This window comes from Acinonyx jubatus, chromosome B4, assembly GCF_027475565.1.
Source record: "Acinonyx jubatus isolate Ajub_Pintada_27869175 chromosome B4, VMU_Ajub_asm_v1.0, whole genome shotgun sequence".
Taxonomy (NCBI): domain Eukaryota; kingdom Metazoa; phylum Chordata; class Mammalia; order Carnivora; family Felidae; genus Acinonyx; species Acinonyx jubatus.
The window spans coordinates 25,917,923-25,945,673 of record NC_069387.1 but is presented as its reverse complement, the minus strand read 5'-3'; the positions used below and the strand labels follow the sequence as shown (position 1 = coordinate 25,945,673).

The 27,751-nt window shown below is 44.1% G+C and overlaps 1 protein-coding gene across 1 annotated transcript; it reads right to left on the bottom strand.

Annotated features, from left to right (window-relative positions):
• Nucleotides 1-17,641: 17,641 nt before the first annotated feature.
• Nucleotides 17,642-22,857, bottom strand: BAMBI (BMP and activin membrane bound inhibitor). The gene is made up of 3 exons (XM_027073723.2): nt 22,392-22,857; nt 18,881-19,168; nt 17,642-18,431 (listed from the first exon to the last, which is right to left on the bottom strand). Exons 1-3 carry the CDS (start codon nt 22,465-22,467, stop codon nt 18,013-18,015), a joined length of 783 nt encoding a protein of 260 aa, XP_026929524.1. The 5' UTR covers nt 22,468-22,857; the 3' UTR covers nt 17,642-18,012.
• Nucleotides 22,858-27,751: the final 4,894 nt, after the last annotated feature.

Here is a 27,751-nt window from a genome sequence, read left to right as displayed (position 1 = left end):
TAAAACATATTTATAACAGTCTATTTTAAGCTGAAAACAATTTAAATTTCAACATATACTAAAGCTCTGCTCCGCATTTTTATTCTCCTCCCCCAACACTTTGTTTTTCATGTCATTTATATTCATTAACGAACAATTGTAATTCCATTTTATTACTCATCTTTTAACCTTCATACTAGATTTGTAAGTGCTTTACTCACCACCATTACAACATTAGGGTATTCTGAATTTATCTATATATTTACCTTTACCAGTGAGATGTATACTTTCATATTTTCCTGTTACTGATTAGCATCCTTCTGTTTCAGTTTGAAGAAGTCCCTTTAACATTTTTTACATGGCCAGTCTAGTACCAATGAACTGCTTCAGCATTTGTTTGTCTGGAAAACACTTTATCTCTCCTTCAATTCTGAAGGACAACTTTACCAGGTAGAATATTCTTAATTGGCAGTTTTTTTCTTTCAGCACTTTGAATATATTGTGCCACTCCCTTCTGACCTGCACAGTTTATGCTGAAAAAGTCTGTTGATAGTCTTATGGGGTTTCCCTTTATGCAACAAGTTGTTTTTCTCTTGCTGCTTTTAAGATTCTCTTTGTCTTTATCTTCTGACAATTTAATTCTGATATTCCTTTAATTGGGTCTCTTTGGATCCATATTCTTTGAAACTCTCTGGGCTTTCTGGATCTGGATGTCCGTTTCTTTTCCCAGATTAGAGAAGTTTTCAGGCATTATTTCCTTAGATAGGCTTTCTTCCTTTTCTCTCTTTTATCTTCTGGAACCTCTATTATCCATATAGGTCTGCTTGATAGTGTTTCATAAATCCTTAAAACGATCTTCACTCTTTTTTAGCTTTTTTTTTTCTTTTGCTCCTTTGATGGGTTGAATTCTACTGCCATTTTTGTGTTTGCTTCCTTTTTCCTCCTCTTCATCTAGTCTTATGTGAATTTCTTTATTAAATTTTTTAGTTCAGGGTGGCTGTGTGGCTCAGTTGGTTAAGTGCCCAACTCTTAATATCAGCTCAGGTCATGATCTTACAGTCCTAATTTCAAGCCCTGTATCAGGCTCTGTGCTGACAATGCAGAGCCTGCTTGGGATTCTCTCTTGCTTGCTCTCTCTCAAAATAAATAAATAAATATTTAAAAAATTTTTTACTTCAGCTATTGTATTCTTTAGCTCTGTGACTCCTATGTGGTACTTTATCTTCTCCTTGTTGAAATTTCCACTTTGTCCATTCATTATTTTACAGCCATTATTTTGAACTCTTTATCAGGTAAATCACTTATCTCTGTTTCGTTAAGACCTGTTTCCAGAGTTTTATCTTGTTCTTTTGTTTGGAATATATTCCTCTATTTGTTCATTTTCCTTTTCTGCTCATGAGATAAAACATTTACCTCTCTTGCTGGTGTGGTCTTGTGTGGTGAACCTTATCATTCAGCCCAGCCCAAGTTCTTGGGTGTCTCTCAAACTTTGTTGATTGTCCAAGCTGATTTCTTTGTTCTTAGTGGCCTCTGGTAGCTGAGGGTCTGTGAAGACCTGTTTCGATGTGGTTATTTTCTCATTAACCTGACGTGTAGGAATCGCTCACCTCTTTTCTGGATTTCTTTCAGAGGGAACTGCTCTACATAAACAGTACATTCAGTGTGTCTTTGGGAGGAAATGAATTTAGGAGCCTCACCGTCTTGGGCCAGAACCCCTACTTTGGTCTAACACACGTTATTTTCAAGTCCTAACACCCAACATTCACCATGATAGAACATATTCTGAGCGATACACATCCCTTTAAACAAATGTTAACAATTGAAATTATACAAAGGATATTCTTGGACCGTAATGGAATTCAACAAGGATCAATAAATATCTGTAAAATCACCAAAAATTTGGAAATACAACACACTACTAAATAGTCCATGAATCAGTGAAAAAAAAAAAAAGCACAAGGAAAATTCGAAAAGAGTTTGGATTAAAAGGAAATAAAAATGCAATATAAAAAAATGTATAGGATGCAGCTAAAGCAGGGCTTAGAGGAAAATTGACAGTATTAAGAAAAAGGGAAAAGCCTGAAATCAATTATGTAGGCTTCCACCAAATCAAAACAAAAAATGCTAGGGCAAACATGTGAGGTTAACAAGGTCACAGAATACAAAGAAAGTATTTTAAAAACCAGTTGTATTTCTATATACTAGCAATGAGCACCTGGAAACTGAATTTTTCTAAGTTTAAATAGAGTCCTAAGACAAATATGTTGTAGAATCACTGCTGTAAAACATGTCATTAACTAGACACTCTTGCTTCTGACTGGGCTCTTCAGGGGGAGAAATGTTTGGCCCTCCCCTAATTCATAGCATAAACTCCATCCACATTTAGAAAAGTGTGTTACCCTTACCTTCGAAGCATTACCTCCTGGTTCTCCAGAGCAGTGCTTCAGACGAACTGTAACATAACACCATTTTTTCCCAATCTATCACAGATGATATTTTGTAAAATACCATAAAAATAAACTGCTAGCTGAAATGAAATTCAGAACAAAGATACATAAAATGAAGCCCCGTTTTTCATTAGATTCTACAGACATTAAATGACTCCATTGAGTTGCTTAAAAGTTTCTCGATGCTTACTCTCAATTTTTATGCTCATCTCAAACCAGTACAGAACAGTTTGTGGACCAGCCCCGAGCATGGATGCCTGAGAGTTTTGCCAGCAGAGACTAGGTAAAGGGAAGGAGCAATAAACAACAATGATGAGTAATTGACAGGGGAGGAGGGGGCAGGGTCTACCTTTGCTGTGAATCAGTACAGATGCCGGGAAAAGGGCTCCTGCTGGAGACCCTGCATTTCTTTACACCCCAGTCTGAGCTCTCAAGACTCTGGGTACCAGATTAACTGCCACTTGGAGCTCATGTGTGATCCTGGGGCTTGTTTTAGTAAATATTAAACTGTCCTATTTGGCTCCCTTTTCCAAACCCGAGAAAAAAAATTAATATCCACCTACTCTTCTAATAATTTTTAATGTTTTCTTTCTCTTCCCCCCATTCTTTTTGTTTGCTTATTTTCATCTCCCTCTCTCTTTTAGCATATATGTATCCGTAGAATACAGAAAAACAAGACAAATTAGGTCTGCATAGCACATGAAGACTTCTTGAAAATTATTAAAAACTTTCTTCTTGTTCTTTGCAAGTTTGTTCCAATGCAGCTTTTAATGCATTGATATAACCAACCAAGCTTCTCTCTCTCTGTCTCTCTCTTCCCTCCCCCTTCCTGCCTCATACATTTCTTTTAAGCAATACTTGGAAAAGTTAAACATTGACCTTTCACAGCTAGTCATTCTGGTGCCCCTTTGTACGCTAGATTTAAGTTGAGCATTCCATGTAACTTGATGTCTTAACTTTCTGATTCTAGCATTTTATCAGTGGCTGAAAATTCCCATAATACTGCTTACTTTGGTTCAGAAATATCAACTATTCATCGTACAGTGAGAAGCTGAGTGTCTCTGGACTGGTTGATTATTCTGGAAATAGAATGTACGCTTCCATGAACTTAATCGTGTAGAAAATTCCCATTATGCTAGGTTCATTGACTGTTTTCTGCAAGGAAATTCTTTTAGGACAGTATTACGAATAAAGCAAATGGAGTGGTCAAAGCATAATCATGAAGAAAGTTGTGTGAGCCTCTTGCTGAAAAAGACCTTGTCCTGATATAATTACAGTTTCTGAGTGTTATCGAAGCCTTAGAAATACCAATTTACACAAAGTTTGACATTTCCTGGCTTTCCAAAATATATCCTGATACTATTCACTGAAATTCCACCAGGATCTCTCTGTTCTTACTAAAAATTAAAAAAAAGTAAGACTATTAAAAGAGAGAAGTTGACACATCATTTTTTTTTCTACAAGTACTTCTATGTTTCTAAGGGGAAAATAACTCTAAAATAAAATAATAAAATACAATAAAATAATAAAATAAAATAAAATATCTTCCAGAAAGTTTCATCAATATAGACCACAAAAGTTCACCAGATCCTCAATAAAAAGAGAACTATCCTACCATACAGTAATTACACTACTGGGTATTTACCCCAAAAATACAAACTATTTCAAAGGGATACATGCACCCCTATGCTTATAACGGCATTATTTACACTAGGCAAATTATGGAAGCAGCCCAAGTGTCCATCGATTAATGAATGGATAAAGAAGATGTGGTCTACACACACATATATACACAATGGAATATTATTCAGCCATAGAAAAGAATGAAATCTTGCCATTTGCAACAAAATGGACGGAACTAGAGAGTATAATGCTATGTGAAATAAGTCAGAAGAAGACAAATACCATATGATCTCACTCATATGTGAAATTTAAGAAACAAAACAAACAAGCAAAGGGAAAAAAGAGAAACAAACCAAGAAACAGACTCTTGACTACACTGAACAAACTGATGGGTACCACGGAAGAGGGGGGTGGAGGGATGAGTGAAATAGGTGATGGGGATTAAAGAGTACACTTACCATGATGAGCATCAGGTGATACAAGGAATTGTTGAATCGCTATTTCATACACCTGAAGCTAATATAACACAGTGTGTTATATATACTAGAATTAAAATTTAAAACTTAGTGTTAAAAAGTTTACCAAAACCAACTAATTTCTGCTTCTTTTGGCTAGGAAGGTGGTTTATAGGAAGGTAAGAAGCAAGTGGAAGTAAGAGAAAGGATAAGATTGCGTATTTACTCCATTTCTACGTCCTTTCCAAGAGTCAGAAAGAGGAAAGTTCATAGAGCCCTTTTTTGAATCCCCACAGTAAGGGGGTCATCGGAGAGGAGAATAAAAATCCTCTCCCCATAGCTGCCAGAACAACGTATAAAATATGGAATCTTGAAAAATAATAAAATAACACAAAATGAATAAAATGCGGAACGTTGAAGAATAAGATAAGATAAGATAAGATAAGATAAGATAAGATAAGATATAAAATGTGGAATCTTGGGGCATCTAGCTGGCTCAGTAGAGCATGCAACTCTTGATCTCGAGGTTTTGAGTTCAAGCCCCATGTTAGGCACAGACATTACTTTAAAAATAAATAAATAAAAATAAATGTGGAATCATCCCTCAAAGAATTAAAACTGCAATGAAGAGAACGAACGAATTTCTTCTCATCCCCCAAGTCCCAGAAACAAGCAGGGCAGAGAATTCTCTCCTGGTCTCACTGGGACGGATGAGGCAGGACTTGGCAGAGAGAATGTGGTTAGGGTTGAGCATGGCTTTGCCTTCCTAAAAGGCAGAGACAAAGTGCCACTGTAAAGTTTCCATTCAGAAGTAAAATCGTGTGAATCTGGTTTTATTTTTGTCACAAGTTTTCAGTATCTGTTGGAAGAAAGATGGTCCTGGGCAGAAATCCTTGCCCATTGCCTTGGGCAAGTCACTTAGCCACTCTTCCAATTGCGAAGCAGGCAGCAGACCCCCTAAATTTGCAATCATTAAGTACCACTTAAATATCAAACATCTGGGCACAGATCAATAAGCAATATGAATATTCCTTCTTGCTATTCCTAACCGACAAAGTCTACTTAACATTTCAGCTAACTGTAGAAAATTTTCAAAAACAAAAGACAAATTTATTGTCACATAATATTTGTCTTAAGTAGGGGAAAAGTACAAAGATGAAGGCTATTTTTAAGCAGAACTTTCACCAGGGTTTTTTTTGGGGGGGGGGTTGGTGAGGAGGGAGGTTATACTTTTTTATATTGTTTCATTTTATTCAAGACACTAAGCGCAATCCTCGTGTTTGTTTCAAGCTGTACCCAACAAAGCTTCTCCCACTTTTGTTAATTACACTGTTTGGACTTTTCTGTCTTCTCTCCCTACCCACCCAGCTCAAATTCTAAGCCTGAGGTTTATTGTAAACGTAAATTCAATTACAAACAATAATCCAAACGGGTAGTGCTTTTTTATTGGTTGAAGAAAAGGACAGATGGTCGGTCCTAAGCATATAACTGCTGTATCCACCACTTTCTGTCTTCTTAAAGCAAACTCTATGGCTGGCTACTTATAAATATTAGAGAAAGGAGACATGATTAAAACCTATATTTTAAAAAGTAATAGAGGGGCGCCAGGGTGGCTCAGTCGGTTGAACGTCTGACTTCAGCTCAGGTCATGATGTCATGGTTCTTGAGTTCAAACCCCAAGTCAGGCTCTGTGCTGACAGCTCAGAGCCTGGAGCCTGTTTCAGCCTCCCCCACTCACGCCCTCTCTCTCTCTCAAAAACAATTAAAAACAAATGTAATTAAAAACTTAAAAAGTAGGGGCGCCTGCGTGGCTCAGTCGGTTAGGCATCCGACTTTGGCTCAGGTCATGATCTCCCGGTTTGTGGGTTTGAGCCCCCACTGGGGCTCTGTGCTGACAGCTCACAGCCTGGAGCCTGCTTCGGATTCTGTGTCCCCTCTCTTTCTGGCCCTTCCCCTCTCGAGCTCTGTCTCTCTCTCTCTCTCTCTCTCTCAAAAATAAATAAACATTAAAAAAAATTGAGCAGTAGTAGAATTAAAAATATAAACGAAAAATATGGAGGGGCGCCTGGGTGTCTCAGTCAGTTAAGGGCCTGACTTCGGCTCAGGTCATGATCTCAGTTCATAGGTTCCAGCCCCGCATCCGCTCTCTGCTGTCAACCCAGAGCTCGTTTTGGATCCTCTGTCCCCCTCTCTCTCTGCGCACCCCACCCCCCCCCCAAAATAAATAAACCTTACAAGGAAAAAAAAAAAAAAGAAACCTATGGGAACACAGGAGAAAAAAAAATTATCTTTATTTCAAAGTAGCATGTTCACAGTAATTCCTATTTTCGAGGGCTTTTTCCCAAGAGCAGCAAAGGGGCTTACTAGCACTCTAGAAAAGTGGTGATGCGACCGTCATTTTAAGAACGACAAGGATGAAGCTGGAAGAGGGCGCGACTTACTAAATCTCACTCGTCGGTACCGAATCTTTGAACCAACGGCTCCTTTGGCAAAAACTGCCGGCTGACTGTTCATCCCCGTTGGGCGGCGGGGCTGCGGAAGCCAGAAGAATGGGGTCAGTGAAAGGGCGGGCCTACGCCAGCCGACTCCATCTTGTTCTGTGTCCTTCACCTTGACCACACCTCCTCCCCTTGAGTAACACCCCCCCCTCACCTGCCTAACAGGACTGGACCCTTCCCCAGCCAATCGGCTGAGGCCATAGCCATTACCTCACCAACTGCCCCCAGGCCCCAATAAAACCTTTGTCCTTTTGAAACTCGCTCTCTTTCCCTGGTATCTCACCGCTGCGTCGGTGCAGGTAGGGGATTGAGCTCGAGCTAGCTCAAATAAAGGCTCTTTGCTTTTGCATCGGACTCGGCTCCCTAGTGGTCTTTGGGGATCACGAATTCTGGGCATAACAGTCAGTAGAGTTACAGCGGCAGCTGCCGCAGATTTTATTACTCACCTGCCTTGCGCCAGGCGTCGGGCGACGGGGCTCCTCGAGGAACCCGCCAGAACTCGCAGGGAGGCTGTGCAGCTTCTGCTGCTCGGGCCCTACCCCGGCGTGGGGGGGGGGGGGGGGGGCAAGTGCCAAGTTGGAGCCTGCGCTCTCCGAGGAGACTGACAAGCCCCCTCCCTAGCAGCGGGCAGCATGGGCCAGGGCGCATGTGCGCACCCCCACCTCGCAGCTCTCCCAGGAGCCCCACCGTGACTGCCCAGAGGAGACACCCCGGTGGCTCTGGGAGAAGCTCCCTCTTCCATTTTCCTAGTCAAAGGCACCCACTCAGTTTCATCAGAGCTGTATCGTGTTTTTAGTCTAACCCAAGAGTGGATGCTCCTCAATTGTTCCGCCTGCGGCAAGAATTAGAGGAGTTATAATAGGGGAAGTTCAGATTTCAATGAGAGCTATCAGGCAAGGGCCTTGGAGGGATGGACAGTGACTTGTGGAGTCAAAGGACCCCAGAGAAATTGCCAGTATATTCTCAGTCCCAAGTGTAGTGGCCCCTTCTCTGCATCACCTTCCTGGGCCTGAGCACTCATACCCCCTAAGTCCCTAAGTTCCAACCCCACGTTCTTAGCAGATAAAGAATGGCCACCAGGAAAGGTAAGGCTGTGTGTGTCTGGGGGGTTGGCGAGGTGAGGTACAAAGTGATTGTTGAATGTGTAGTCAAGGCTGTATCTAGACAACCAGTGCTCCAGGCCCAGGCAGGCAGGATCACCCAGGTCTGGTCCAGGACCGGCCTGCCAGCTTGACGTCATGGCACAAGGTTAACACGAGAGAGCTTCCCAATCAAAGCCTAAGTCAAGAGCGACGGTCCAATCAAGTCACTGGAAAACAAACCGGCTGGGCAGAAAAGCAAAACCCAAATACGTGATCAAGAGAGAAAGGACATGAAGCCAGGGCAAAAGGGGTCAGAACCAGCTTGAGGCAGGACCCAGAGAGACGGCGTGAGCTGTGGGGAGCCATAGACAGGCAAGAAACCTCAAGTCTAAAGGGAGCAGTGGAGATAGGACGCTATCCTCAGCCAGAAAGCCCATGACCAAGGCGGTCAGAAGAAACAGGGGAAAGGGAAAGACCCAAAATGAGTGGAAAGGCTTAAGATTAGAGCTGGTCAGCTGAGAAATGTGTCTGCAACCGGCTTCCGTGTCTCACTCAGCGAACATCCTCAGCAAGTGTCAGGTGGCTGCTTTCAGATGTGGTGCTCACACGTGAGGCACACAGACAAATTCCTGGGCTTGCAGAAGTCCCGCTGATCTGTCACTATCTCAGGGAACACACACGAGAGGCTAACATACAGGAACACAAAAAGGCGCAGAACCACACGAGTCACAACATTCTTAGTAAGGAACAGGAAGTGACAAATCAGCTTTATTACCAAAGCGGAAGGTCGCCTGGGTGCTTCAGTCCGTTGAGCATCCGACCCTTGGTTTCGGCTCAGGTCATGAGCTCACGGTCCCTGGGATCGAGCCCCACATGGGGCTCCATGCTGTTAGCATTGGGCCTGTTTGGGATTCTCTCTGCCCCTCCCTCGGTCTCTCTGTCTCTCTCTCTCAAAATAAATAAATGCACTTTAAAAAAAAAAAAGCTGAATTGTGTTTTTAGTCTAACAGATTTCTTGGAAACACAGATTATTGAAAGAACCTTCTTTATGAATGCAGTCTGACACAAAATTCTATTTCGCCTCTCACACTCCTGTGCGGGTGACCTTTGCAGGCCCTTCACCCGGACCCCCAAGCAGCAAGACAGCCAGCAAGACAGCCAGCAGCAAGACCGCCTGTACTCAATGCAGTGAACTGTGGCTTGGCCCTCTGTCAACTAAGTCAGCAGAGCAAACTAACACGCTCGACAGGTGTGTATTCATTAACAGGATGTGCAAAAACAGGTATTTGCTGGAACAGGGAGCAGATAACGTGCCCTTCCTGATTTGGGACAGTGTTAGCACAAACTGTCCTGTGCTGATGTTCAGCACTATAATTGTAATTAAGAAGCAGCATTTTTCCTGCAAGGGATGTTGTTTCAATATTTTCGCCTCAACGTTAAGTACTTTCCTGCTGTCTATAAGCATGGAAAGGTGAAATTGAGCAAATGAAAGACACTCACAAATAAAAGAGATTAAGCAGCGCTAAATCTTTGAATAATCTATTCAGTCCGTAAAGTAAGAGTGATGACCGCTGACCACCTGTGTCTTTTCTAGACAGTTCGAGGGCCCTTAAAGGAACAGTATCTCGTAGGAACGGCTAACGTTTACAGCTTTGCAAAGAATCGAGCTAAACCTTTATTTGCATCATCTCATTTAATCCCCCCAACAACCCAAAGTGCTGATAATATTATTATCCCCATTATGTAAATGAAGAAACTGAACTTGAACCCAGGTCCCTCTGAGGGCAAAACCGTACACACCCACTGCGGCTATAAAGACTCTAAAAATGTTAGGATGAGCACTTTGAACAAACGTTTTTGACTTAAAAAGTTCATACGAAGACACAAGCCAGTGAGAGACTCAATGGCAGGTCTTTCTTTTGGCCTAGGAGGGAGGTGCTTTTTCCCGGAATAGGTATGAAGACGAAGCCAAAGGAAATGGCCGATTTATTTTTTTCCAGACGAGGTATTTATGTGATGGATATTCTGAAGACAGGAGTATTTTTCCTTTCAGTTGTTTGCTGTTTTGGTGGCTCAGCCCTAGCCAGGGGACCTAGAGAAACTCCAGAACGTTGTGAGCCCATGGCTTCCCAGCAGGTTACCCCCGTCTGGGTCAGTCTGGGGACCAGCAGTGCACTTCCGCCCCTGAAGCCCAACCTGAGTTAATGACAATGCTGGGGCCCTGCTGGACCTAATTCAATGCTGAGAGCCATGAAAAAAAGAGCTCCATAAATCTTCTGCCCACGAAGAAAAGGTCGGGCTTCCCACATTGGGATAAACAAATTCAGCATTTCAAAGCAACCTGTTAGCTACTCACCACAATTTGCATACAAATGCCAACAAACAACCTCCCATTGTTAAAACAAGCCGCTTAAGGCGGTCGGACTTTATTGCCCACCAATAGCGTTTGTCACAATCCGGGGCCTTGCAAGATTTACCTCCTAACCTGCTTCACAATCAAGTGTCAGGCTGGGAAATGACCCTTGACATTTAGCAATCCCGGATGGACAGACAATCCCCCCTCCCCCCACCCCCCCCCACCCCCCTTTAGACAGCCTCCAAGCAGCACCACCTCCAGGCTTTGTCAGCCTGTGAATTCGGTAGCCAGAAGCGAAGACTCCCAGGGGAAACCGAGCTCCAGCGCGATCAGTGCTGCCCCGGATCTTGCACAGAGAATAGGTAGGGTTCCTCTTTCCTGCCAGTTTGCCTTTGAATGTTGACAACATTGCTGCCTTGAAAGAAATGGGGCTGCTCTTTTCCACACTTTTTTCATATATATTTTTTTAAGGTTGGTAAGGAAGAATACATTTTTTAAATGTTTTGTATTTATTTTTGAAAGAGAGAGTGCGCGCGAGCATGCAAGGGGGAGGGGCGGGGGGGTGGTGAACAGAGGATCCAAAGCCGGCTCCACGTTGCTGACAGCCCCAAGCCCAATGCAGGGCCTGAACTCACGAACTGTGAGATCATGACCTGACCTGAGGTCGGCCTCTCAGCGGACTGAGCCACCCAGGCACCTCATACTGGTATTTTTAACACACGCTACCTGAAGCCTGTTGACGGTTTGATCCAGCGCTCGTAGAAAATATAAATGTATGTCTATACATTATTATATAAATATAAATATAAATAATATAAATATAAAATACTTTTAATAAATAAAAGGCTTATGGGAAACTAGAAACAATAGTTAGGAAGTCATGATCATCCCCCCCCCCCCCCCACGCACACATAAACACGTTTTTATACTTGCATTTCATTATTTAAAGTTACCTATGCAATAAGTAATTTTCTTGAGAGAACACTGATAATCAAAGAAACATATATAAAGGCTCAACTATAAAAGTACAAATGGATGCATAAGAGCCATTTGGATTTTGAAGTAAAAGGTAATCCTTTAATGAAGATGCTAGGTGTGTGGAGAGGGGTGGGTAATGTGTAACTAACCTTTGGTGTGACCTTGAATGCAGGACGCAGCAAGCTATTTGTTGCTTTTATTATAGCCTCTGGTGAGAGGTTCAGTTCCGGAGGAGAAAAAAGGATCCGCCCAAGTTACCCCTGTGTGGCTGGGACAAGCAGGTTGAAGATGAAATAGCTTGCGGATTTCAGGTTCTTCACCTATTGGCCCAACAAAACTCTCAGCGGCTTATTTTTTTTAATTCCTTGGAGAAACACCGTGTGATGACAACTTTGGATACTTCGGAATACCAAGAATGAAAGTACAATTCTTAGCTTAATGGAGAATAAGGATATGCTTCTAGGTGAAAAGTAGTATCCTTAAATCAGCTTGGAGATGGGCACCAAGTTTAAAAGGTGGGGATGCGTTTGACCTTAGCAATGCTTCATTAATTTTCAGATCCATTGCAATTGCTTCTCCTTAACTCCCTTCATGAGCAACTTGTTCTCCTTTGGACTTCCCATACAACATTGTAACTCTTTAACACAATAGTTGAGGAGTGCCTGGGTGGCTCAGTGGGTTAAGCATCTGACTCTTGATTTCTGCACAGGTCATGGCTCAGGTCATGAGCTCCCCCTTCGTGAGTTCAAGCCCCACATGGGACTCGTCACTGACAACATGGAGCTGGTTTGGGATTCTCTTCTCTCCCTCTTTCTCTACCCCTCCCCTGCTCGTGTGCTCATGCTCTCTCTCCCCCTCTGTCTCTCTCAAAATAAACATTTTTTAAAATATTTTTAAAAATTAAACGATAGTTGAACGAGTGGGGACACCAAAGAGAAAGACATTTGTTTATTTACTGACAGCCTGGATTCAGATGCTTACTGCCAGACATCTCATCCTCCCTTCACTTCATTCTCTCCTTGGATCACAGCAATTTACAAAGGCTATTGGTCTCCAGCCCCTCCCCACTGGGAGTTCACAGTTTAATCCCCAAATCCGGGTGAGAAATACCCCATTTAGCGAGGCAACTGTGAGTGAAAGTCTTGGGTATCAAAATCACATCCACGAAATGTAGTAAAAAAAAAAAAAAAGAAAGGAAGAAAGAAAAGAAATGCCTCGGCGTGGACTCCCGACACTGGAAAAGTAAGAGACTGCTTTTAGAAGTGTGGTGTTTTTCCACTGTCCTCATCAGTTCCCCAGGGAAATTCCAAGGGGAAGAGACCAGGGATAAAGAGCTTTCTGTATTTCTCTTGGTTTTAACTGCTAAAACAATTTTTGTTCCATTAGGTTTGTAATATGAGAGCTTTCACAGTGAATTTACACAACAGCCTCTGACTTTATTAATTCATCACAACGAACTTAGTCTTCACGTGTCTAAAACAAATTGCTGACTTCCCACAAATTCCAACATCTGCTTACACACTGCCTTGAAAACTCGTTCAATGGAAAATGAGTCCAGGATTTCAAAGACTGTTCAGCTAGCATGGCACATAGGTATACATGCTATATACGTACGTGTATTTATATACATAGAAACAGTTATCAACTCCGCTCTTCAGGATTCTGCTCAGGTTAATCCAACATCAGTCTGATCTGCAAGATACAGGCTGCTAAACGTAATCTGAAAGAGCCTCCAACAGGCCAGCTGGCTACTAGCTACACTAGATGGAAGGAATCTCCTAGAAGTCTTGAGGAATGATGGATGGATGCCTTGAGATATTGTGTAATTGCTTATCCAAAGTGTCTCCCAGGATAGCTCATCAATGCCTTTCCTGGAATCCCTTTTAATATTCATAGAATGGCGAAAGTTTGTAGAAATATGGCTGGCAGGCCTCCCCCATAATACGTACTTTGAAACTCTCCAAAGCAGATCCATTGGAAAATCGCCACTATGTCGCAAGCAGTATGCCCCTAGCTGGCTACCCCCGTCTCCGACACCTCCCCAGGTCTATCTCCAAGTTTCCAGGATGGCAGACAGGTGAATTACGCCATCACACCCCAAAATGGGCTACAGCATTAGCCGACTAGCCAGGACATGTTCAGGGTCGAAAACTGTACTCCAAAGAAAGAGTTGTCAAATTTTGAAAGCGCGTTTAATTTTGTTACTTCATTGGATCTCAAATTCTCAGATCAATGGCCTGCCTTCTTAAATCAGCCGAGTGAGGACAACATTGACAGAATGAAGAGAGGGAAGAAGAGTGAGTTGGTGGCTAAAACAGTCCTTTTTTCCATTACACTTGTGACCCACAGAGTCACTGACTAAATTAATTTCATCTAGGGAAATGAACTGGATTTTTCACTAACTAGGACACCCTTCCCCACCCCATACCCCCCCCCCCCCCATAGACGTTCACACAGTTCTAAAAACCTGTTGTGGAACTATTTGTATTTTGTTTGGAGCCTTTATGAGGCCAATTATAATTGATGGTGGTACTTGTTTAGAGTGTATCAATCAGACACAATCTGGTCAAGTGATTCTGGAACAGTATCTGTTGTCCACGTGACTGACTCCCTTGACTTTCTCACTGGATTAACCACCAGGAGCAGCTGAAATTCCAGCACTTCATTCTGTCAACTACCAAAAACAACAAACCAAAACAACCCCAAATAGGTACATAAAACCAAAATGTTATCAGTAGCCACCAGATTAACCCAAAAGGAAACAATTATATATCTCATTAGTAGATGAGGCTAAAAGCAATAAATTAAAAACAAATATTAAAAATGCTATATGCATTCTGCAGTTCATCTCGAGTATGCACGATCCGAAATACTACAGTCAGGTAAATAGCCACTGGAAAGGCAATAGCTCTCAAATTTTGAGGAATATTCTGTTGGGCCACTCTGGTTCACTCAAGACGCTCATGTGTATTAATAGAAATTACTATACCTCCATACAATAATCTTATAGAGATTATCGCCCCCATTTTATGGGTAACAAAACTGAGTACTCAGAGAGCTCAAGTAATTTGCCCAAGTTCACACAGCTGGTAGAGGCAATGGCAGCACTGGAACCCAGGCTGTGAGACTCCAAAGTGCACTTGACCACTACTATCCTGTATGAGTTGGGCCTCATCGTTCCGTGTAACTTTCAGAGGCTTAACGTTATTCGGGCCGAGACAGAGAAGAGGACCAATTAGAGGTTATAAGGAAAAAAATCTGTCCTGGCCCCAAAAAGGCTAGTTCCAGACTCATGATACTAGATGTCACTGCTTTCAAGCTTTTAGCCTATAATCAACCCATATTGAAACCAGATTTACGAGCTCTTCAGAGGAGAGCTTTGTGATTTTCTAAAGCAGACATGTTTGGTATTTTAGAAGGTCAAACCCCCTATGGTGCAGTGTTTTTAATAAAATCAGTTCAGCAGAAATTAGAGACACCCAGTCAATTTCTAGGAAGCCTCTGAATCCTTCAAAATAAGGGGGAGGGGGGGAAGAACATAAAAGACAGAGCCTTGTACGGATCCATTTTTTCCAAAGGGGTAGAACGTAAGGGGTGTAGGTATAGAAACATCGTGGCAAATTTGGTCCCATTTGTCTCCGGTTTGGGCAAATTTCCACTTGGAAAAAATATTACTTTTGGGGGGAGTTCTATGTCAATATTAAACAAGGGCTGTTCCTGGTCAGCCCGGCCTTGTACTGTCACCTCAGAGTAACAGTAAACATCTCTATGAGGGAAAAACCAACACACCAGTCATCACCTTTCTTACATCACCGAATCAGGTAGGTAGTTATTTCATGAAGGGCCCTTTATCTCCGCGCCTGGCAACTTCCACCCTCTCAGAGGAAAGCAAAAGGAGCACCTATATTTAGTTCTTGGTAAAAATCAAAGTTGAGAAGCCTGTAATATTTTCGTCGAAAGGCCAAGTTCTGCCCAGATCTGACTTTTAAGACTGGTGGCGAGGGCATGTGCAAATACAAGTGAATAAATATCTCATTTAGTATTTATGAATACTAACCATGAAGGGGAAAGGGCTTGTAATGAGGAAGAGACACAGGGCCAGTCTCTTATGCGGCTAGCACCTTAGCACCCGGGACACCCAGTCTGCCCACGAGGGCGGGAGGGGGGGGGGCGGGCACAGGGCCACCACCCCACTGAACGGGGAGGTGTCAACCGCCTCGTGAGTTTACAGAAGGAACAAGAGGCAGGTCAGCGAACACAGAACACGGAAGTGGAGACATTCGACGTTCACCTTCCACAAAATGTGATCACAGCACCAGCCGAGACCCAGGCCCTTCCTGGAGGATGGAGTTTCCTGGTTTCCAAGCGTTTCAAAATAGAAGACTATTTTTTATTCTTTTTTTTTTAAAGATTTATTTCTAAGTAATCTCTACACCCAATGCCCGCAACCCCGAGATCCGGAATCGTATGCCCTACCAACGAAGCCAGCCAGGCACCCCCAACACAGGACTTGAAATCCTTCATTGCCTTATTTAAGGAATTGCCGAGTTGCTGGTTAACTGGTACTTGGAAGAAATGAGGTGAATAGAGAATAACAGCAGGGCCAGCAGGGGAAAACTAACTACACAGAGCTAATACAAACACTGCCTACCCAGAAGAATCACCGAGCTCGTAGGATGCTGTGCATAAAAGGAGAATGGCAAAGGAGCGGGAAGTCTTCATTTTCAAGCTGCGAAGCTCCTGTAATTTGATCTGGAGCTACAAGTGCAGGTGAGGGTAGAAACCCCAACGACTGGCAACTTCAGTGAAGTCTCTTCCCTAGACAGGTGTGCACAGTTAGGCCCCACAATTCTGTGGCTCCCTCAAGAAGTGACACTCCTCAAAACTTAACCCATTTTATAAACTGTAAACCACGCATGCAAGAACCGTAATTCTCAAAAAGCACAATACGAATGCTGCCATTTATTAAAATGTGTATTTATTCCGTAGCCTACTTTGTATGGGGCTGTGGTCTACCAATTATTAAATAATCTAGGTTATTGTTTTTAGACTAGTCATTGCAACTCAGATTCTTCCATGAACGTGGCTACTGCATCTGTCTTCAGGGATCCAAATTATGCTGATCATAAAATATTCCCCCAAATACGCACACACACAAAGAATCCCTTAACAAAGACAACCCCATACTCAAATATGCAGACTATAGGTTAATTTTTAGCAGAAGTTTCAAATATACAAAAGAATCGAGGAAAAAAAAATCCTACGTGGCAAATTGTGGCAAATTCTTCTCACGTGTAAGATAACAAAGACCTATTTGGGGGAAAAATATGCAAATGCAGCATGGGTTTAAATTCAGCCTGAGAAGTGTTGCCAGACAGAAAAGTCCTGCAGGAATGGAAACACAGTCTATCAGTGGCTGAAGTCAATGTCAGGGGCAGGGGGTCCCAGTGGTACTGTGTGTTCTTTAAATCTCAATTGATACAAATAACGTTCACTGTTGAAACCCTTTCTAAACATTGAGAGGTAAAAAAAAAACAAAACAAAAAAACAAGTTAGCATAACACTGTGCTGAAGGAAGGTTTGCAAACTAGGAGCATGATACAATCAAGTTTGGCTAATTTGGGGTCCACAATATTTAACGTGATTTGACACAAAGTTAACCGATAAATTAATCAACAGCAAAAGGAGACAATGACTAACTTGAACTAGAGAAGAAGTTTCCTTTAGTGGGTTTGGTCTGGCTTTCCTTTTGGGGTTGGAGGTAGACACATTTTAAAAAGAAGCATTCCAGAGCATCTGGAGTAAGCTGAGAAATATTACCTTTGCTAAGGCAACTCCAGATACTGATCCATCATATCTGACCTGGTATAAATAAGTCTAAGATTTCTCGCAGATGAAAGCTAAAAACCAGAACTGTCCTAACAAAAAATGGGGGGGGGGGGTGGTGAGACACTGAACGATGGGCAGTACACATTTGGAAATTTTGGAAATTTTCCACGCTGTGAGAAAATTACAAATACACAAGTAAGAATGAACAAGATCTTGGTCTTGTTTCAAAACAAAAAACAAAACAAAACAAAAGTCAAGCCCAATCCTAGAGTGGAGACCTTATCAGAATCAACAACAGTAGAATCAACAACAGATCTTCATTTGTGGAATGAACGTGTCGTTTCTTACACTTCCCACTTAGTTTGTTTTTAATTTATGACAAGACACGGCTAAATTTCAGACAAAAAATATAGATATATTTTTTAAATCTTTACAATAAATCAGGACGTCGGAGCTGACACAGAGCACATGTCAGTTTATTTAGGTGCTCGATTCCAGCTCGCGCAGATGCAAATAACCCTGGTAACAGTGAGTGCACAGTCCTCTCTTTGCTTTTTCTAATTTTAAAGCAAAGAATACAGCTGACTGCCTTCAAGTCTGTGCAAATAATCCTTCAGAAGAAATATCCAAGATTCTGTCCGCAGAGGTCATTTGGTCTCTCCCAGATGATGACGTGAGTTTGTTTTTCTTCAGATAAAGTGCTCCTGTCCAGCAGAACTCAAGGCCTTCAAAGCGTCCGAGAACTTGGGTGCGGATGAGGCCCTGTCATACGAACTCCAGCTTCCCGTGCCCGCTGTACATGCCCCAGTGAACGAGCGAGAGGATCTTGTCGTTGCTGAGGTCCGCCTGCCTCAGTTTGTCACAGGTCAGGCAGCAATTCTCGTGCCCGCTCACGGGCACCATGCATTCCAAGTCCAACTTTGCCACCTGCCCCTTTTTGGAATGGTGTCCGTGAAAGCTGTAATGCAAACGCGACAGCATCTGCTGCCGCTGGTCCTGCAGTCTCTTGTTCTCGCTTCGAAGCATCCTCAAGGCTAACATGATAAGCAACACTAAAATCAGGCCTCCGGCGATGGGAACAGCGATCACCGCTGCCCGGAACCACAACTCTTTGGAAGAGGTCAGCTCCTGCACTTTGGTGATGAGGTTCCTGCTCCCGTCGTGCCGATACCGGTTTCCTGGTCCTGAGGGAGTACAAGGAACGAGGAGACTGTGTTAACCCCTCCTGTGGACTGGACACTTACGATCATCTATCCGTCTGGCACGACGCACCCCATCTAAAAGAAGCTTACAGTGACCTCGGCAACTTTCAGAAAATGAATGTTGCAAACACGATGCCCAGAGGCTTACAAAAAACAGGTGTTTAGAGACTGTCATTACTGAAGAGCAATGGTCTTCTGAGGTCTTGAACGTGTAGAAAAACCAAGCAAAGCCTATCATGTAGACAGACACCTAATGCTCAGGCAGACATAAAAGCGACTCAACAGAGATGCATCTTTGCACCCAGCCATGCCTCTCCCTCCGGTGTCTCTAATTACATTCACAGCAAAATCAAGAGCAGGCACACCAAGTCGCGGCTGCCACAAGCCCGTAGATCAGGCAAGCGTTCTGGTTAGAAAGGGCTTCCACCTACCTGAGGCCTCCCCCTTGGGAGGAGCCAGGACATCCTGCAGCCCTCTGTAATTGCACATATCTTCATGACAGCATCCCAGCGTGGGCATGGTGGTGCCAGAGTGGTTCCGTGCCTGTTTGGCTTGGCAGACGTCCGCTGTGCTCGCGAGAGAGTCCAGGCAGCCATGGGTGAGCGGGGAATTTGTGTTCTGGGGATCGAGAAGTCTAGAGAAGCAGGCGCTCAGCTCAGATTTACACATATAGCCAGTGGCCACACAGTGGGCAGCATCACAATAGCATCTGATTTCACCTGAAAACAACGTGAGAAATTGCGTCACACTCCTTCAGGGGGCAGATAACGCATCCCTCTAAGCAACTGCTAAATCGCCAAGATCAAAGGCACTAACTTTTAGAATATTCAGCTGAGCGCCTACAAGGGCAGTCCCCGGTAGACTGGAAAAGCCCTAGGTGCTTAAGTTTCAATCCAGTTCAATGTAATTTTAGAAATGTATTAATCCCAATTGCAGAGTATCAGAGTTCAGCCACGTCTGATGAGTTAGCAAGGAATTAAAAATACTACTGTTGGTTTTGAAGGCAAACAATCATCACGATAATTTCTACCGTAAGGTAAATTACACTGTTTATTCATCTTAATCCTACGTGACCATACAACATAAAAATGCTAGGCTTTTTGATTTTGTCAGTATAAATATTTGATCGGAACTACTGAATTGTTTACTACCTTAAAGGGCTGTGCCAAGATTTAAGAGCTTTAGCTAACACCTTATAAAGTTATTAACTAGAAACACAACAATCTAGAAATTGCTCCGGTCAGGAGGTTTTAAAACTATGAAACTGGGCAGCTATTTGCAACCTCTCTAGAAAAGGCAAACTTTGCCTATAAAGATCTTTTCATGCAGAGGAGCTTTTAGTCAGTATATTGTAAAACAGGAACTAGGCAGTTTACAATTAGTGGTTTGCTTGCCAAAGTCAATTTCTTTCAGCCCAAATGGAAAGTCATAAAACTGGGGGCGGGGGGGGGGGGGAGAGCGGGAGGAGGGGTGGCGGGTATTAAAAAAAAAAAAGGCAAAGCTAACTTCTCCACCCCTTAACTCCCCAGTTTTACATGTAATTCAACATGGGATCTAAAAGGGGAAACGTTGAAACTGAAAATCCTCCCCTGGTTGAATGAAAAATCCTTAAGGAAACCTCAAATTTTTCTCCAGGAAGTGATTAAAAGTTTCCTTTATAAAACTTATTTGGGGAGTTGCAAGTCACTAGTAACATTTTGCTGCATGCGCGCCCTGAGGCTTTTAGCATCAATTTCTAGTTGAAATAATCTGGGTCTCCGAGCTATCCCTACTACCATATCTGACAGTGGACTCAGGTCACTGTCGTGTGTCACAACTAAAGCTACCAGAACGGAACTTAGGCACACTACCCCTTCCCGGCTCCCCAATCTGAAGTTCTGTCTAGTTACTGAAACCTGTGCTCTGAAATTAAACACCAGGGACTGTGGCTTTATAGACCTCTTCCTACCCTCTCCTTTCTTCCTCCTCCTCTCCCTGAATGTGAATGCCTGAGTAAGGTGTCTCATTTAATTATCTGTCCAGATTCCAGGCCACCGTATGGTGTGCTCAGTTTTCACCAGAGGCTGCTAATGCTTCGGTTCTTAAAAAAAACAAAACAACAAAAAAACAAAACCTGCCAGCTAAACACAGATCTTTGGCAATGGGGAGTTTTTAACCGTCCAAAGCTGGAGGTCTTTCTCCTATCCTAAATCTGCACTCCCTGTCCCGGGTCTGGGCCCAAGTCCCTTACCCGGGGAAGACCTTGGGGCTGGAACCCTGCTTTGGCTGGGTTTTTGTCTCCTCTTTCCAATCTTGATGTTTTGCATAAAGGTCACCACTCCTAGGTGGGGAGGACTACATATCCCTAGTCTAACAAATTCCATGTATAAAGTAGAAATAAAACAGATGAAAAGTCCATTCTGATCCTATTCACCTCACTCCTAGCACAGAAAAAGAAAAAAAAAAAGTTAAATGTTTATGAGAGCCTATTTAAAATGCTATATTTGCCATGACCTAAAACAGTCTAATAAAATTTTGACAGGTAACTACGAAAGTTCTAACAACTTTTTTTTTTTAATTGGAGCCACATTTGAACAAGTTGAATGGACTTTTGTATTACTGTATTAAAACTATATTTCTGTCGTTTCATAAAGTTTCTTCCTGTGGCATGCGAAAGGCCCAAAAAGGGGACTGGTATTTGAAAACAGTGAACAATGCTCTTCTGTTTCCCCCCCCCCTTTCTTGTTACTGTATGTAGTGATTACACAAAAATGTCTGCTTTAGTCAAGATGGCTACAGGAGAGACTGCTGGCTTCTTTTAAAGCTTTTGAAGTCCGCAGCAGTCAGAAATCTCTGATCCCCTAATTATATCATTATCAGGCACATAGTTTCGGTATCTGTGACTTCATGTCAGCCTCAGTCCCTCCCTGTTCTGCCGGCCTTTGATAGGGCCAGGAGGCTCCCCTCTGCAGGCTACCAGGGCTGTTATTTAGGGTTAATTACACCCTTCCTTCCAAAATAAATAAATACTGTAGCACATCATCCTTGCTGGGCTAGCTTATCCTTTAACCTCATGCCTGCTACATGGCAATTACAGAAGGGGGGTGGTGCAAAAGCGAAATAACGCTTCCCAGTTAAAAAAAAAAAATTATCTGTTCACACAACAGTAGGTAGAGTTCATGGAGTTGGGGGGGGGGGGTGAGGGGAGGGTAACGTTGAAATCTAGGAGTTCTGGTTATTTCGACCTGAAAGGCGAAAGCCTGCAGGGGGAAATAAAGACCCTGACCTGTGCCTCTTTTTCTTTCTTTTCTTTTCCTTTTTCTTTCTTTCTTTTTTTTGGTAGTGTGTAAAATACGAGGTGAGCGGTAAGTGGGACCGCTGACAGAGCCTACTCGTCCCAGCCACCGCGAAGCCACACAGCACAGACTCCTGCACAGAGACACACACTTCGAGCACCTACTCTCGCACGGGGAGTCACGCACACTCGCTGGCTCACAAAGACACACACACAAAGCCACAGTGGCGGACAGGGCCGCACGTGGAGACGTGCGGGGACACCCCCACACTCCAACGCGGTGCCGCCCGGCCACCCCCGCCCGCGGGGTGCGCAGGGAGGCGGCGGCCCAGCGCACTCCACCGCCCCGTTCCCCGGCTGCAGACGTTCAGAAGTTCGCTACGGACGGACTTCCAAAAACATTGTGACAAGCACTTGCCCTGAGGTCTGACTCCACCTCCACGAGCCGCGCCCGGGACACCCGAGGGGGCGGCCGCGAAGCCACCGCCGCGACTTCTAAGAACAGGCAACTTGTCGCGACCTGCGGGCTCCAGCGCGGGAGGAAACCTCGCCCGCCGCTAACAAAGCCTTGGCAGCCGCCTTCAAAGGCCCGCGGTGGCGGCCGCCCGGGACCCCCGCGCGCCCCTCCCAGGGGAGCCCGCGCCCCGGGCCGGCCGGCGGGCACCCACCTTTGGTGAGCAGCACGGCCATGGCGCAGAGTTCGAGCTGCAGCCAGATGAAGATGTAGCTGGAATGGCGATCCATTGACGCCCCCCACGGCCGCGGCGCCCCCGCCGGCTCCCGGAGCCGCGGCGCAACTGCAGCCTACGACTCCCGGAGCGCGCAGTGCATGGGTGCTGCCCGGGGCGGCGGGCGCCGTCAGCAACAGGGCGAGGGGCCCGGCCGCGGCCGGAGCATGGAGCGCGGCTGGAGGGGCGCGGAGGAGCCCAGACGACTTTCGTGACCCGACCCCGCAGCCAGCGGCTCCTCGGCTCCGCTCGGCGCTGCAGTCCCGCGTGAGCTACCGGCCTCGATCCGCGTTGGCCGGGCACTCCGCGAGGGGAGAAGCTCCCCGAGCGCACGCAGAGACCGCCAGCCGCGAGCTCCAGCCTGCGCCCGCCTCAGCCGGCCGGGATCCGCGCCGTAAATAGCGCCCCGCGCCGGGAGCCGGCCAGACACCGCCCCGCCCCCGGCCCCGCCCCGGCAGCGCCAGCGCCGTCCGATTGGCCGCCAGGCTCCAGTCAATCATCCCTGCGGCTAGGAGGCGGGCCCAGAGGGGGGCCAGGAGGGACCTGCCCCGCGGCTCCGGGCGGCGCCGGCGTCTGGGGCCGCGGGCTGGGAGGCTGCCGTCTCCCGCGCTCCCCCTCGCGGATGCCTGCGCGTCCGTGACCTTCTGGAGGCGCGGGGTCGATCCCGGCCTCCGGGTCTGTCTCTGGCACTCGACACCGAGACCCTCACAACTCAGCCTTGGGCGGGCTTCTTTTTTGTTGCCCCCGAAACGCGCGAGAGACCGCGCGGCCGCCTGCGAAAGCCCTCCCGGGCCACGCTGCGCGCTTTAGGAACCCCAGGAACAAGTGGCGGTCCCCCGGCGTGCGCCGACGGCCAAGGCGCCCCTGCCCAACCCTCCTGGCTTGCGTGTGGCCAAGGAGGGGGTTCCGTCGGGACCCCGGAAGGGGGGCGGCCGGGCGCTAGGGTCTGCTTTCTGCCTTCCCCCAGCCCCCTCCCTCTCAGCGCATCCGCCTCGAGCCGCCTGCCCTGTAATCAATAAAGCCCAGACAGACAGACTGTTGATCAGTGGGAGCCGCTAAGTTCTCCTGGGTAGACAGGGGACGAGTAGCCGGCTAGAGACACTTAACGAAAATTAGCAAATCCAAAAGCACCCGGCGCCAGAGAGACGACACTGGCCGAGACTGACACTCAATTAACCACCCCCCAAACAATCGCAGGCAAACACACCGGCTGACTCTGATCAATATCAGTCCCGCAGTGATCTCCTTTCTGAGATACTAATTCATTTATTAGGACTTGCAGGGCTGTGGGCCCCAACGTACCCAAAGGCGTTCCTGGAGGTTGTGCTGTTTTTTTGTTTGTTTGGTTTGTTTTTGTTGGTTTGTTTTGTTTTGGTTTGGTTTTTAGGAGGTGAAATTCAACTTAAAACTCTTGATCCGAGGGAATGCTCTTGTATCCCTTCCTCCCATAACCTGAGATTAACAAGTCAACCATTTGCGAAATTTCCTTTTAGGATCAGCCAACATTTCCCTACCTGATAAAAATGTCAAGGCAGCAGGAGGAGGGGGAGGAGGAAAAAAGCATTTAATTCTAAAGTGGGAGATGTAAAGTCAAACCCTTTAGGACTATTGTACAGAAATGACCTTTAAGACTAAGAAAAAAATGTACATGTCTGGAGGACCGAAAATCAAGGTGAACCTTGTAAATTAAACTTATTGAAAGTTCACAGAGGATACAGGATACAGTTAATGAAATTGCCATTAAAAAATAATGTTTATATGCAGAAAAAATAAAATAATTTCATAAGTTGATGCGCTGTCCATTACTTCACTAGATCAAAATTGCATCTAAAAAAGATGGGAGAAGTTTTAGGGGCAAATTACCCTGGCTGGAGCACCAGGTAACCCGCAGGCATTTCTCAAATGGTGGGTTGACCCTTGCTCCTGAGGAGGAGTCTGATTAGAACTTCCTGACATCTGCTTCTTTGACAAGTTAACAGTTCTAAGGGGTTCACGAGACAGTACTTTTCATGTAAGGACACACTCTTTTTTAACTCTAGAACAGTCCATCATTAGCTAAAAGGAAGCTTTTACAGTATATTCATTCAACTATCTTGAAGCGCCCACTATAGGCCAGGCACAGTGTTTGGGGTTATAAAGATGTCAGAACCTAAACAGTAAATCACTAACAATGGAGTGGGGCGATGATAGAGATTTATGTGCACAATGTTATGCTGCATAAAGAAAGAAGAGATAACTAGACAGGAAGGTAAAGAAGTCCATGAGGTCTGCTGGAAGCAGTGACATCAGGCATGACTCCTAAAGAACAAAGAGAGTTGCAAGGAGACCATTACAAGCATAGAGGACCATGGGAACTTAGGCATGAAATTTACTGATTGCATTGGGGGATATAGGTGGTAAGTAGGGGATAGGGAGTTGGGACTGCGAGCAATTCTTTGTTGTTGGAACATAAAATGTGAAGCAAGGAGTGGGCAGAGATGCACCAGGAAATAACTAGATTTACCTGTAATGCAAATAAATACTTGTTTAATGGAAGGCAGTCTGGGGGATGTGTTGATGAAAGTTCTATTGTAGTGAACACTTTCTGAGTGCCTTTCAAAGAATATCCGATTTCTCTGTAGTGGGCATTGGCAGCCAGACCAGGGGCCTCTGTCCCTCTAGCCATAGGTAGTCACATGATCTCAGTTGGGCCAATTAAGTTCTCTCTCCTCCATCTTTGGCCAGAGATGCTGGTCAATCTGTAGAGGCCAATTCATAGGAGACATACAAATTCCGAATCCACCTGTGTGCAAAGAAAGAGAAAAATGACAAAGATGTAAGTCCAAATGGATTCACAGTCACATGGTGTCACTTCGGGTCCTTAGGTTCCATATTAAGGCTAACTCAGGCACCTTGGTAAGTCCCCTTCCCCCCTTTTTAAAAAAAATTATTTATTTTTGAGGGAGAGAGAGAGACAGAGTGAGGTGGGGGAGGAGCAGAGAGAGAGGGAGACACAGAATCCGAAGCAGGCTCCAGGCTCTAAACTATCAGCACAGAGCTCGACAAGGGGCTTAAACCCACAAGCAGTGAGATCATCACCTGAGCTGAAGTCAGATGCCTAACTGACTGAGCCACCCAGGTGCCCCTGTAAGTTCCCCTTTTTACTTAAGTTTCTTTTACTTCAACCCAAAGGGTGTGAACTACGATACTTGTATTTTATTGAATTCATTGTGACTTTCATCATTCCAGGATATCTACTTTTTTTGTTTCAAACACAGAGTAAGAATGTATGATTCATTCTTCAGACAATGATTTCAGCTCTTTTGTTTTTATTATTAGTTTAATGGGCAGGCTTTTTAAATGGCCAGAAATTAGTTTTAAGAAAAACAAGTCTGCGCTTTATCTAATGGTTTTGGAGCAGACATGGACTTTTCAACTAAGTGAACAAGAGTGTTTGAATCAATGTGGAAAGTAAAAATTATTTTATGGATAATATGTCAATTATAAGGCCATATTCATAGTTGAGAGAATAGGTAACAATTGTAATTCAATTTAAGACTCAAGCAAATTGCTTCTTTATAGAATTTTACTTGCGTCTTATGAATAATTCAGTTATTACTTTCCTACACATAGGTTGGTAAGGAGAAAATAGTAAAAGCTAATGTCTTTTGGAAATTTAAATTAAGAAATGAACTCAGTGACCAAAATTCTTTTCACTCTTTTGAAGGGAATTACGAAAATATAAGCTGGAATCAGCTATGCATGCCTAAGGACAGAAAGCTGATTCTAGACCTAACAATAATATTAAAAGTTATAATAGTTTACTATTATTACCTTCAAAGAGTGTTCTAGATACGTTTTATCCACAGACATATGGATATGTATTAGGTACCTTATATATATTATATATAAGTATATAATCACAACGTGCCGCTATGGCACATTTGTATGGTAGTTCTACACCACAGAATAACTTTCTAAATTTCATTTTTTCTATAAATAGTAAAAAAAAAAAAAAAGGGTGGTGTAGGTTCAACCCGTTTTGTTAACACAGCTATAAATACCAGTCTCTGCTTACTCAAATAATGCCATTGTTTTCCAAGGTTATATGTGATCCCCATTTTCAGTAATGACTCTCTCTTCACAATGCAGATGAAAAATAACTCTTGGTACATTTTGTTCGGAGCGAAACCGTTGTGTTCATGTCCCTGGCTAGCATACAAACAACTCTTACAGTCTAGGGATAGAATCTAACATTTCTTCTACCAACTAACAATCCACAGAGGTTAGATAACACTTCGAATTCCCAGTAGCAGCTTTTTAAAAAAGTCATTTGTTCTCAGTAGAAGTTAGGAGTTCAGAACTAAGTTTACTTTCATTGGAATGGAGTCAAAGGTGAGTGATTAGCCCAGCCTACAGGAATGGCTGTCTAGTGAAGTGTTTTTGTTTTCGTTTTTTTGCTTTTTTTCCCCCCTTTTTTCCAAAATGAACTGACTGCAGAGTCCAGGAGGTAGTGTGATAGAAAGAAGACTTAAGGCCACATTCTGAAATGCCCATTTTCCTGCAAGCTAGCAAAAACACTATGGGGTCTTACAAATAAACCTTGCAGTGTCTGTGGAGTTAAGGTTTTCTTAAGAATTTTATTTATTTATTTACTTATTTACTTATTTATTTATTTATTTATATTTTAGAGAGACTGTGTGAGCAGGGGAGAGGGGCAAAGGGAAAGACAGAATCTTTTTTTTTTTTAATTTTTTAATGTTTATCTTTGAGAGAGAGAGAGAGAGAGAGAGAGAGAGACAGTGTGAGCAGTGGAAGGACAGAGAGAGAGGGAGACACAGAATCTGAAGCAGGCTCAAACACAGCGTCTGACACTGGGCTCAAACCCACCAACTGCAAGATCATGACCTGAGCTGAAGTCAGATGCTTAACCCACTGAGCCACCCAGGCACCCCAAGAGCGAGAGAATCATAAGCAGTGCAGAGCCCTATGCAGAGCTTGATCCCACGACCCCAGGATCATGACCTGAGCCAAAATCAAGAGTCAGATCCTCAACCGACTGAGCCCCCCAGGTGCCCCAGTTTTCTTAAGAATTGTGAAAGCAACAATGTTTAGAATACAGTAAGAAATATCCCTGGTTAAAGAACATTACCTTATGAAGTTAACCATGAGTATCATTTATAATCCAATAGCATCAAATATATTCTGTATGATCCTTGACCATAAGCCATAGCCTTTGTTCTATTCATTTATGTTAATGTAATTAAGCCAGTAAAACTTATAGAAATTATTCAATAGCCTGCTAGTTTTGCCTACCTGAT

Bases quoted from the DNA above. Each gene is read 5' to 3' on its own strand.
- BAMBI (XM_027073723.2), bottom strand. From the start codon at position 22,467: ATGGATCGCCATTCCAGCTACATCTTCATCTGGCTGCAGCTCGAACTC. The intron at 19,169-22,391 runs GTGGGTGCCCGC...CGTTGTTTTCAG, and splicing joins GGCCGTGCTGCTCACCAAAG to GTGAAATCAGATGCTATTGT. The intron at 18,432-18,880 runs GTAGGTGGAAGC...GTACTCCCTCAG, and splicing joins TCCCAAGGGGGAGGCCTCAG to GACCAGGAAACCGGTATCGG.